This window comes from Lissotriton vulgaris, chromosome 10 (genome assembly GCF_964263255.1).
Source record: "Lissotriton vulgaris chromosome 10, aLisVul1.2, whole genome shotgun sequence".
Classification (NCBI taxonomy): domain Eukaryota; kingdom Metazoa; phylum Chordata; class Amphibia; order Caudata; family Salamandridae; genus Lissotriton; species Lissotriton vulgaris.
This window is the reverse complement of record NC_141698.1, coordinates 1,055,959,830-1,055,972,770: the sequence shown is the minus strand read 5'-3', so window position 1 is coordinate 1,055,972,770 and position 12,941 is coordinate 1,055,959,830. Positions and strand designations below refer to the sequence as shown.

General features: G+C 43.9%; 1 protein-coding gene across 1 annotated transcript in view; it reads right to left on the bottom strand.

Moving 5' to 3' along the window:
- Positions 1–12,941, bottom strand: part of GADL1 (GAD like acidic amino acid decarboxylase 1) — a 686,124-nt gene that overhangs the window by 346,273 nt on the left and 326,910 nt on the right. Inside the window, exon 11 of the mRNA XM_086942110.1 lies at positions 6,377–6,458. Within this exon, the coding sequence (XP_086798236.1) occupies positions 6,377–6,458 (82 nt within the window). The remainder of the gene's footprint in view (positions 1–6,376; positions 6,459–12,941) is intronic.

Below are 12,941 nucleotides of genomic sequence, written 5' to 3'. Positions count from 1 at the left end.
GACTCTGCTTCACCCGCAATTGTTTTACTTGAATGGGACTGATGATGTGCACTGGGGCTGATGGGGGAAAAGCAAACGGTAAATGGCTGTGCCCTCAGAAAGACATAATTTCGCCCTGTCTGATCTGAGTGGTTGGGTTGTTTTTAGCATAGCTAAGTGTGCAATGGTTTAAAAATAGATCACTAACAAAATCAAGCAACGGTGTGGCTGCTAGCAGTGATGTGAATATAAACATTACCGCTATCCCGCCTAGCCTAAGGTCAAAGGCTAAAACACCAGGGGGTCAGAGGTACTACCATTAGGAATTCTGATTTCCCAATTGTGATTCTCTCCAAATCATAACTAGAAAATTAGCCTCCCTAATGTATGAAACTCTTTTGAGTTTCATTAGCAATTCCTAGTGGGTCGCAAATGGGCCTACCTCATGCATATTAGCCAGGTATGTTGCAATTTGCGACCCATTAGGAATCACAGCCATCACATGGATGGGGGCCTGCTGAGGTCAGCATATCACCATGTTTGTGATTGTTTTTTAATAAAACAATCATTTTTTTAATGCAGTTTTAATGCAGTTGATTTTTTTGTGTTTAAAAATAAAAAATTAAGATTTGCACTTTTATTTTTTAAGAGCAGGCCATTGTCCATGGGACCCCGGCTTGCTCTTAAAAAACATTTGTTTTCCATTCTCAAAGGAGTAGGGGTCCCATTGGGACCCCTTCCGATTTGCGAATGGGTTACCACCTCCTTAAAGGAGTCGGTAAAATATGAATATTGTGCGACTGTAATTTAGTTGGAAAACATTCATATATCCCATTCAGATTCAGTATTTGGAAGGGAAACCCTAAATATGCCCCTCTAAAATACTGAATCGCAAATACAAATTACTATTCAGTAACAGGTTACCAAATCACAATTTGTGTTTTGTACATATATAAAAGCATTTTTGCAGTCAGAAACGGCCCTATCGGCTGCTACGGACCACAAAAATTATTCAAACATGTGGCCCTACATTTGAAATAGTCCTACTGAAATAGGTCTAACAGGTTTTAATAGGGCATAATTGAAATGCCGGCTCATTCCTTAATATCTGGGGCTTGGCTTTTTAGTATCTCCTTGTATTTTAATAAAGCTTTTGATAACACAATTGTTTAATACCTTTTTGAGGGAAAATCAACAGTTTCTAGCAAGGTTTCCTATAAGCACCATTGCATTTTATTATCAAGAGGTCGAAGTGTGTTACATGTCACAGAAACTGCTGTTGCCTCTTATATGCATAGAACAGGCTGAGTACTGTAATGAATTTTATCAACGCATTTGAAAACATACATCTTTAATGCTTTTACGAAAGCTATATTGAACTGCCTTCTTCTGGCAAGGCAATTTTATCATTAATAATGTATTTTAATGCACATCTTCAAATGGTTACTGTGGTTTTTATTGACTAAATAATAAAGATGACATTGATATTGCGATGCAGCTTAGCCTAAAAGGAGCCCAAAGTATTCTAACTTTTGCAAAAATACACAATAGTGTCACGTGTGAACATTTATGCAAATACGGTTGGTGCTCTTTTGATACAAAGGTCTCCTGCTAAAAGTAGTGTTTGTTGAGTTTTTTTCTACAAAAACGTACTTTTTGCAGGCATTTTCCCTGTTATTTAAACTTCTTAACCTCTGTGGCCCCCCTCGCCGCCATTGTCCGTCACCACGGCCTCAGCATTGTATCCTACGCGAATGACACCCAGCTCATCCTCTCCCTCACCAAGGACCCTGCCAACACCAGACTCAACTTCCAGGCAGGAATGCAGGACGTCCCAGCCTGGATGAGTAACAGCTGCCTAAAGCTCAACCCGGAGGAGGCAGAAGTCCTCATCCTCGGAACCACCCCATCGGCATGGAACAACACCTGGTGGCCGACTGCCCTCAGCACCCCCCTTCCCCCACGGACCACGCTATAAACCTCAGCATCATACTCGGCCCCTCCCACTCCATTAACCGTTAGGTCAACGTAGTTGCCTCCAGCTGCTTCCACACCCTCCGCATCCTCTGTAAGACCTTCAAGTAGATTCCCCTCAAGTCCAGAAAGACAGTCACCCACGCACTCATCAAGAGCAGGCTGGACTACGGAAATGCCCTCTACGCCGGCATAAAGAAATCTTTACCCTGCAAGCGCCAGACGATTGAAAACACAGCCGCCTGACTAGTCCTCGGTATCCCTCGACACAAGCACATCAACCAACACCTACGAAAGCTCCATTGGCTCCCCGTCGAGAAGAGAGTCACCTTCAAGATACTCATCCACGCCTACGAATGCCTACACAACACCGAACCCCAATACATCAACTACAGAATCATCCTCCACGCACCCAAAAGGAACCTCCGATCCACCCACCTCGTCCTTGCCAAAGCCCCACGCGTCCACAGAGCCAAAGCAGGGGGAAGATCCTTTTCCCACATCGTTGCCAAGGCCTGGAACGAGCTCCAGATCAACATCAGATGCGCCCCTTCCCTGAAGACCTGACTTTTCAGTTGAATGGAACTGCTGCCCCCCCCACCCCCCCCCACCCCTTGAGACCCTTACAGGTGAGTAGCGTGCTTACAATTCCCTGATTGATTGCGAACATCGAGATGTTCATGAAGGTTAAAGGAAAGTTTACAAAGTTAGCAAGAAACTTTGAAACTTTGCTGCATCTTCCTTACATTTCTCTTCCCTTTCTAGGTAGCTTATCCCTTTTTTTCACCAAGGATGACACATCCACTGAAAGAATCACTTCACACTCGCACACCATCCAAAGGTTTCCCACAAGAGCAGATGTGCGCAGTCTCCAGGCAGCATTGCTCTTACCAGAGACTGCGCCCTCCTGAGAGCTCTCCATCTGTTTGCATCCCCTGGCCTCCGCTATAACTTCGCTGCTTAGAACATTCGGCCCATAAAGACTGACAACATTCCGAAACGAATTAGACGCCGCCGCGCGCGGGCAGCGGAGTCTCTCTGCACTCAATCTCCTGTTCACATAAAAATACTTCTGCGATATCTCACCGGTGCAAAAGACGGGATTTAATCTCCGCTAAAATACACTGGGGATGTCTGCCAGCAAATGATGATACAATAGTTCAGAAAATGCAATTTCTTTGTGTCTCCAAAGACATGAAACAATAATTCCTGCGGATAGAGAGGCATCCGATGAAGTGTGGTGGAGGCAGGAACAGGCAGTGCCTGAGAAGGAAATGTGGGCTGGCATGGGTGGTCCACGCTAAAGGGGCCGAACAGGGGCTGGTTTCATGAAACTTCGTTTAAAGTCTATGGGTTAATGTGCTAAGATTGGGAATACTGATTTCCTAATTGAGATTAATTCCTAATGTATGAAATTGCTTTATTCCCAAATAGTGATTCATAGTAAGTTGCAAATTGAATATTAATGAGTTAGGTCGCAATTTGCGACCCAGTAGGAATCAAGGCCATCACAGGGATGGTGGCCTGCAGGTGCGGCAGACCACAATGTCTGTGATTGTTTTTAATAAAGGATTTTTTTTTTTTTATCCAGACCATTTTTTTTTAAAGGAAAACGGGATGTGTTAAAAAAAGAAAAAAAAGAAACTTTGAAGTTCCATTTTTTTTAGAGGAAGCAGTGCTTCGTGGGTCACTGTCTGCATGTAAAACATTTTTTTCAACATTCTCAAAGGGGAAGAGGTCCCAAAGAGACCTCTTCACATTGCGAATGAGTTACCACCACTTTTAAAATAGTGGTTAAGTATTACTGTTTTGCGACTGGAATTCTGATGCAAAACAGTAATACATACCCTACTGATTCGGTATTTGGAAGGGACGCCCAAAGCCTGCCCCTTCCAAATACCGAATCACAAATGCAAATTGCAATTCGGTAACAAGTTACTGAATTGCATTTTGCATTTCATTATATTAAAAAAAAGCATTTTTCTGGTCTCAAATAGCACGCTTCTGTGAATAGGGCCATTTGCAACTAGAAAAATGCTTTGTACATCTGGCCATAAGTCCTCTATTTACCAATAGAGGCTAGGGGTAGGCCGAATATTTCATTCCGTCTGTGAAATTGGTGGAAATTTGGTCACTCTGCATTACCCTTAACATAGAGTTCCGGCCAAATTCCGCCAAACGCTGCATGGCTGAATTTATCTCCTGCTAGGCTCCAGAAAATGAGATTTGGCGAATGAGATTTTGCGACCCCTAGCGCGATATTCTAACGTGGGCTGTTGGGGGTGGTCATGAGAGCTCGCTGTCAGAGGCTGCCGCTCAAATAGTTTTGCTGCCGCTCTAGTAGATTTTTTACTCGAGCGGCAGCATAATAAATTTGAATGGCTGCGCGCTCTTGCTGGGCGCATGGTGCCGTTTGCGCTAATGGTGCTAGATTGGTGAACGAGCAGCGCAAGCTTCATACTAGCCGTCCGTTTATGTAACTCCATGGAATTCTTCAGAGTGAAACCCTGTGAGTTCCGCCCACCTCTAATATAGGCACAACTTTGACTGTGTTGACTCATGGCTATATCTTTACATAAGTTAGGCCTATGCTGGTCTCTTTACTTCCTTGGTTAAACAGGTTTGTGCTGTCATAAGAATAAGTCATGGTGTCAGAGTACAATGTTTATTTGCTTAATGTTCCAAGGGGCAGATTATTGAAATAGTTCATGCAACTCAACAAGACCCTTAGCTGCGCTGCGGGATAGGGAGAGGGCACGAATGCACCATATTTCACATTATATGACGCGGTCTTATTTCCTCCTGGTGCTGGCACACATTTGACTGCCAATGCAGGCACACTTGCAACATTTGTGTGTTGCAGACAGGATTGTTTTATGTGCAGAAAGGCAACTGTCCTGCTCAAAAACAATCCTCTGATTATTGTTCCTCATTCTATGTGTGCCTCAGAATGCAGCACACGTAGAAAGAGAAAAGAAATGGAGAAATAAAGATATTTCCTCGTTACGCCTTCCTTAAAAAGACATAGCATTTTGATGCATTTCCAGGATTACCACCCATGGTAAATCTGGGAGTTCACCAAAATACATGAATGGATGCGTGGGAGCACCCACGCTCCACCCATGGAACTCCTCCCTGGGGTAGAGTAATGTAAGGCAGCAACTTGCACTGGCTTGCTTTACTCCAGGCTTACCAAGAGCCATATTGCCACGCAAGGTGGCCCTGCAGGGCTTGGTAACTCTGACTTTAATGTTGTGCTGCCCTTATGTTGCCTTGCATGACACAATTGGTCCTAAATATTCTCAGATCCACGTTTGGAGGTACTCCAGTACTGGCGCTTGCATGCTCAGCAACAAACATCGATGGCCCCCAGAGGGTGTATCTGTGTGTGTAGTTTATTTAATAAAAAAAAATCAATTCAATATATATATATGTGTGTGTGTGTGTGTGTGTGTGTGTATATAAATATAAATATATTATGTGATAAATGTTATATTGAGTTCAAAATAATAATTGTATTAAATTAATTAATATTTAACTTTTTGTTACAAAATAGTTTAATAAAACTTTTAATGCAAAATCATAAATACTTAAAATTAAATAAACAAATAAGTGATAATAATACTTATGTTACTTTGATTTACATTTTTATTTAATGCTGAGATATTTAAAATATTTGTTAACAATCATTAGACATTATTATTTTTTCCTCTATTATACCATTTGGATATCCCTGCCCAGCGGCGGTGATCTCTGCCTAGATGTGAACGATTATTGTAGTGCCTTTATATTCATACATTCACCTTTAGATGTCTCCACCCAGTGAATGGAGATATGCAAATCTAGTAAATTTACACTTGTAAATGGTGAAGAGCAAAACTGTGTCAAGTTACTACAAGCTGCAGTAGTAAATTTACAAATTAGTAAATCAAAATGTATACATTTACCTTCCTGAATAGCCCCTCGAATTTGTTAGGAATAACTTGGATCAAACTGAACCTTTCAAGAAATTACTGAAGAATAACGTCAAGTTTTAGGGGATGATAGAACAGACTTAGAGGCAGCTTTGGAGTTAGGCTGACATGGCACTCTACCTCAAACACCTAAATAAGTTTTAGAGCTATACTTATTTCCTTGGGTTTCCACCATGAAAGTTGGTTTCATCTTTTGAACTGTACAAGCTGGTGCTCTGTGTGGATTACTGTATATATTGAGTATTCAAGGCAATGCATGCAAATAGTGTGTAGTTTGGCATTGAAACAACATGCAGGTCACAGTGGACATAATTTACTAAGATCCCAAATGCCTCTCTGTGAACTTGTGGATGGCTGCAATGAACTCAGGGAAAACAAAACAAGTAGAAAGCTATCTATTGCCATTGGCATTTCCATTGACAGGTCATGAAATACTTGGGGTAACTCACAGAGGTGTCTTTAACTAGCAGGGCACAGCACTGGATCCCGGCCATCAGCATCTTATGTGGATTCCACGCGACAGAGTCAGCCCTAGAAAAACAAGAAAGAGACTGAGAGGAGAGCAAATGATAGGTGATCAGAAAGCTAGTGCTGTAAAGGAAAATAACAGTGTTAATTCTTCATCTGCTGGTGTAGTGTTCTCAGATAACTGTAAACCAGGAGTGAGCATTAAAATTAGACACCATCACTGTTTCCAGCCAGGTCTAAACCCGGCCCCCTTACCATCATTTGTAGTGATGGCTGGGCTACGGTGGGGGAATGGTCGTGTGAAGGTAGACATCAGCATGGTGGTGCAGGTGTAAGTACACTGTGATCCTCATTCTGCCTGGTGGCCCTGGTAAGAGGCTTGGCAGTGTACAGGTTGTTGGCTTTTACCATGGGCCACATGCTTCCGGCTCCAGAGAATGGCAGAGAATGGCAGAGATTCCTTCTCATCCTGCTCTGCATGGACCGCAATGTGGTGGGACATCCTGGATCTCCCTTGGGATGAGACATGTATGATCCCTAAATCTCAAGCATTACAGACAAGTGAATGACCTAGCTTCTGCTAGTGGGACCTGCAGGGAAAGTCATCCTGACAATTATTTAGGTGCCCCAGATTGGTGGAAGTTCCTCAGACTCCCTGAACCCTGGGGAGAGAGACACAGGTGGCTATTGGCCATGTTTTATTGATGGCACACACCATCACTCTACTAGTATCCTAGCTCATCTATTGCTAGATTGACGTTTGAGCACTCCCACTGGCTGGTGGTCTGTGTGAGGATAGTGTAATGTTCTGCCCTGACACCCTCCTGTGGGGAGTCAAGTCTGACATTATTTTTTTCTATTGTTTTGAGAGACCATTGTTTGGTGACTGCACATTGTATCACTGAGTTTATAGCTGAATGTCAGTTATAGTCCATATTGTACAGCTGATGTGGTCATGTCTGTACAACAATGCACATATACGTGTGAGACGTGTATGTATGATGTCTGACATGCTTCCTGATGGGTGTGTCGTTAGTCCATAATTGCTGGGACTTTAATGATTTTATCGGATCTTTGGGTTTACTTCACATGGACTTTGCCATGCATTTGTTGCTTCATTTACACTTTTTGTCTTATGTTGAGGCTTGGTGAAATATATCTTTTCTGCTTCCTGCTGGTCTAAGATATTTTATCATGGCTTTAATAATTAAATCCCATGTGGGCTCCGGTAACCTGTAAATGTGCCAGGTTATCACTATCAGGCCACAAATTACACTAAGACCCTCACTGCAAGTGTGCCGGAATTTGGTGCGAGGATATCGGGGTGGTGGGGAATCTCTGCACAACTTTTCTACTAGTTTGAGGAATAACCTCACAGACTGATAATACTGGGGACATTTAACGTGCAGTTTTTCCCAATTCTTTGGAGAAAATTGCTGAAATGTTGGCACGCTCAGAGAAGATGGAAAGTGGAGGTCAGTGGGGAGGAGTGGGTGTGGGGTTGGGTTGGGTGGAGGAGTGGTTAATATCAGAGCAGCCTGCACAGGAGGAATCATTGTCTTTTCCCCTATGATACTGGAGGGGTTGGCACGGTGTGCTGTGCTCTGCCTGTTATGTAATGTTATGTGTATTTATATGGTGTGTATGTCACCAGGAGGGTACACTGACACCTTGAAAAGGGGGTGCTGTCTTGACTGGGGCCTCTTGGAATAACCAGCCCCTGCAACATATAACAGGGTCTGGTGTCTTCACGCATAGAGCTCTCGGGCGGAGTTCGTGGAGCTGATAATTCTGGGCCCAGAAACACTCTATCCGGAGGTATTGCTTTTGAAATCTAGCATAAAGGCAATGACTTATTCGGCCCAAAAAAATCTCCATAGAGTACCCCCATCCCAGAGATGCTCACAGAGTTTGGGGTGATCTGTTCCCCTTCAGGGCTTGGAAGGGCGTTTCCCCAGCCCTTTGCAGGAGGAAACCTCCCCCTCGTGTGGGGTGTACTAACGTGTAATTGAACAGAGTTGTATCACACAGTAGTAAAGCATTTAGTGCTTCCAGATATCCTTTGGGGGATATCTTATTGGCGTAACTGCTGCCTTTTTCATTGTCAACCTAGTTTGATGGCGGAGAATAGCCTTGTGAATCGGGTCTTGTGGATATTGCACATAGAGGCTGATTTGCAAAGAAATGACCCTACGAGTATTAAACATACAAGAAGCAAAATGTGACCACAACTGGTTGCAACATGATTATTGGGGATGATTCACAGGCGTTTCCATCTGCCCCATTAGTAAAATGGGCATCATCTGTTACAAGCTTCGAGCTGATCACAAAACACATAACATCCTGCATTTATCACTACGATCTCAAAGGTACACAGCTAAAGTGTTCCCCTTTGAGTAAACACTTTTAACAAACAATTTCTTTCCCTTTTTAGGGCGAGCCTAGTGACAGCGCGCAAGAGCTGCTCGCTCTGCGAGACTGCTGTAGTAGAGTATGGGAAAGAAGCTGCGCCCAATCTACTCCCATATTTTTCATTGGTTTGTGTCATTGTCTTTCGTAAATGCTGCCTTTGGATTTGTTAATAGGCTCGTTAGTCCTTCCTTAGTACGTCCTTGTCTTCATTTGTATCCTCCCATGGGGACTGGCCCCTTTACTTCTGTTGTTACACGGGACCTGTTATTTAGTCTGTAAGCACTATTTACTTTATCGAGCTTCTCTTATTGCAGGCCGGGCATGCACTGCTTCAGCTAAAACTGCTTGTGTGTTTTTTAAGCAGCAGGGCCTCCCAGTAGCAGGTGGTTGCCGGCGGAGTTTTGCAGAGACGAGTCGGACTGCAGCGACTTCGCCTCTTTTGGGGTTGTATGATTCATTCATTACAACACTTACTCGGTACTTTTGAAAAATGGCGATTTCCGCAGGGACTCGCACAGTTCGTTCCACCTAGACCAGCGTGGACCCATTCAAGAAAAGGTCTTCTTATGAGCGATTGAATACGTAACAGTACCACATTTGAAATCATCCAGACCTCGCCTAGATATTCATATGGCGCTACATCGGCATTTTTAAAGATAGGACGGCCCCACTTCGTCCCCTCCCCCACTGTACTTGTCCTGATGAAGACCCCGGTAAAGGACTTAATTTAGCCTATGTGTAGGGGTCGAAACGTCGACGACTTCTTTCTTTTGGGACTTCCGGCACATCCCCTGGATTGTATTAAACTATACATGTGACCGTAGAATGTCCCCATGTTAACTGTGTTTACAATACATGCCATAACCTGTTTTGGCCTTTTGTTTTTGGAATAATTCCAATTACGATTTGAAGACTGTAAATATTTACTTCCTTTGAGTCTGTGTACTTTTCCTGACTTTCTCACCGCTTTTGAGCACAACCTCTCTCCCCTTTCCCTCTCCCAATTTGGGGCTATTCACTTTTCCAATGTGATTGTAATTGCTTCACTGATTCACACGTAGTGTTGTTAAATAAATGACAACATTTGTTTAAGAGTAATTGTTTGATTAATTTTTAATTGCTTGGTAATTGTGTTAGTGTGTGTTTTCACCCAACACGTTCTCCTTGCGGGGACCCCCTCTTTACATCTCCCAGTAGCACAGGCACCCACTTTCATTCACTTTAACCGGGCTGAAATCAACAATCAAAGAACTTACTGATCAGGTTAATCTACTCGTAGCTAGTAGTGCGAGTAGAGTTCCGGCCCCTCCCCGCCTTGCAGGCGCTGTGCCACTTCACCTTCCGTAGCGAATACAATCTCGACTCAAACTCCAATGAGTGTTGTTCCTGTCATCTCCAAGCCAAATCCCATTGCTGCATCTAGGCAAAATGACCCTCTTCGGCCAAATAGGATCAATCTCCAACCCAGGCAGGGCCCACACCCAAATTGTGGCTCCCTGCCAAATTTTGCACATCTGGCCTGACCTAATAGCAATGCTTATTCACTTAATAATCAAAAAGGCAGTATATGCGCCCCATCTCACTCCCTAAACCTATCTTTATGACCAATGTCCCTAAACTCTCCCCAAACCAAAATATGAAGGGGAAGATTTGCTCATAAACAAAATTGTACAATGGACTCGTCATGTGAGGGGCTGCCGCTCTGTAATTAGAGACGATATTATAGGAGCCCCAAGGCTAACCAACCTCAGAAAACATATGGATTGCTTTGAAGTGCTCTTGGCTGATGAGATGGTGGCCCAGAATTTGATGGCCTTAGAAGCCAGATTTAGCGCTCCTATATCCTCTTTCATCCAATTTAAGCACAGATTACTACAGAACTTGCCTGTTAGAGCCTAACCTTCAGCTATTTACCTATCTACCGATTCTAATCTGGTTGCTAAGGACTGACTCACACCTACCAGCAATCATCTGCGCTCAAAGTCTTCGCTACCACATCACCTAATTTCCCAGCACTCACGTATAGATATAATTTTACCTACCCCTAACTGCGCCACACATGCCTTGAAAATTTTCATCCGGCACCCCAACGAGCTCCGGCAGAAGGGAGACCATTGGAGTGCCTGGTACTACTCATGCAGAGTTACCTGCGCATACCACAACTAAACTCCACCAGCAGACAGGAAGTATGTAGTAAGCTCAATGTGGTAACATGGAATGTGGCTGGGGTAAGACCAAAATTGACCCTCCCACATTGGAAACATTTTATTGAGTCTTTAGACATATGCTTACTACAAGAAACATGGAGTACCGCCCCTGCCTATGTGCCTGGTTTCATAACATTCTATAACTCAGCAATCTCCAATTAGGCGGGACGTCCTGTAGGTGGGGCTGATTATTTGGATTAAGATTGTACTCCAATGTACAGCTTGTGAGCTGTGGTCCGATAGCTTGGAAATTCTTGCTGTGCAACTTAAACACCCGGATGGTGCCTTTCTTGACATCTACAATGTCTATGCTAGATGGACTAAAGCTAGAAAGAGGTAAGCCACGTTAGATGAGTTGGAGGCTCTCTTTGATGATAGGGCTACTCCACCTCCGCTTATTGGGGCTGGCGACTTTAACATCACCTTCGAACCCCTGGATAGCGAGGATATCTGCAAGACTAACAAGGAGGACAAGCTGTGCAATGTACACCACCTCAATCTCCCTCGTATAAAAAAATTGACCTAAACAGCACATCAATTAAAAGCACTTTCCATGGAGTTTTGACCTAGGGCAGCAAATGGGCGCACCGCTTCAGATTTAAGGGGGGTAAATACAGTTAATGGGACCAACAATTTAAGTTGTATCTACTATATTTTGGTGGACCTCAGGTTGTGGTCCAGAGTGTTTGACACGAGTGTGGGCTGCACTGTGGACAGCAACCATAATCCCTTACAACTCTCATTGAGGTCACTCTGGGAGGGTTCTCTTAGTTCTTCAAACCAAGCCCTTTCCTCGAAGGAGATATTTCTTTCCACTGACGACTGTCGCCGTAAGTGGCCCCAAGTGACTATGAATGAAGACAAGCTGGAATCCATCAAACAGAACTTGCTGACAACCACAGCTGAGCTCCAAAGTTTGATTGATTATTTGGGAGGGCTGGGCAAAATTAGGGATTGCCACACTCAACTCTTTGAGCAGTTAACCAAGCTCTTCCACGGATCAGTGCGCCCATGTAAATCTGCCCCGAACCGAAGACCCCCGATGGCCTGGTACAATAAGGAATGTAGTGTCTTTAGATGGCAACTAACCCAGGCAATCAGAGAAAACAATCTGACTCTAGAGAGGGATCTGAAGAGAAGGTACAAGTTAGCACAAAAATGGGCCAAAAGGGAGTGGGATATAGGTATATGAGCTCTAATTAGAGAGTCCTGGGATAGCAAGGACTCGCAGAAGTTCTTGCTCCTTGTAGCTAGGAGGGTCGTTAACAGGCCTCCACCCCCTAACATCAATATCTACACCACCGCCTGGTACAATCACTTCTCAATGCTATAATCTGGGTCTAGTTCATCCAAAAGAGAGGAAGCCTCCTATGGCTAAACCCCTGCTGCAGCGAATAACCTCTTCTCCCGAAACGAAATCATGACTTGCATTAATTCCATCGCCAAGGCTAAAGCTGCTATGCCGAATGGCATTTCGTGTGACGTGTTCAAATATGACTGCGAGAACTGGGAAAACTACATCTTGGCCTTGGCTAATGCCATAGCTGTGGGAGCCCAAATGCTCAATTCCTGGATGGGAGCAGAGGTGATCCCAGTTCATAAGAAAGGTGATAGATCCCTACCTGGCAATTATACGCCAATTAGTTTGATAGACTGTATAGAAAAGGCCTTCGCCCAGGCACTCCTCCTTATGCTCCAGGATTGGATTAGCGAACACAACATCCTTTCCCCACTCTAGGCTGGCTTCAGACAGAAGATGAGCACCATTAATCAGGTGTTTCGTTTTCTGCTTCTTACCTGGAAGGTCATGGTTTTGGGTCACGGAACTCTCTACACAGCCTTCATCAACCTAAAGACCACCTTCGATCTTGTCTCCAGGAATAAACTCTGGCAAGTTCTAAATTATATGGGCCTACCCAAGGAAATT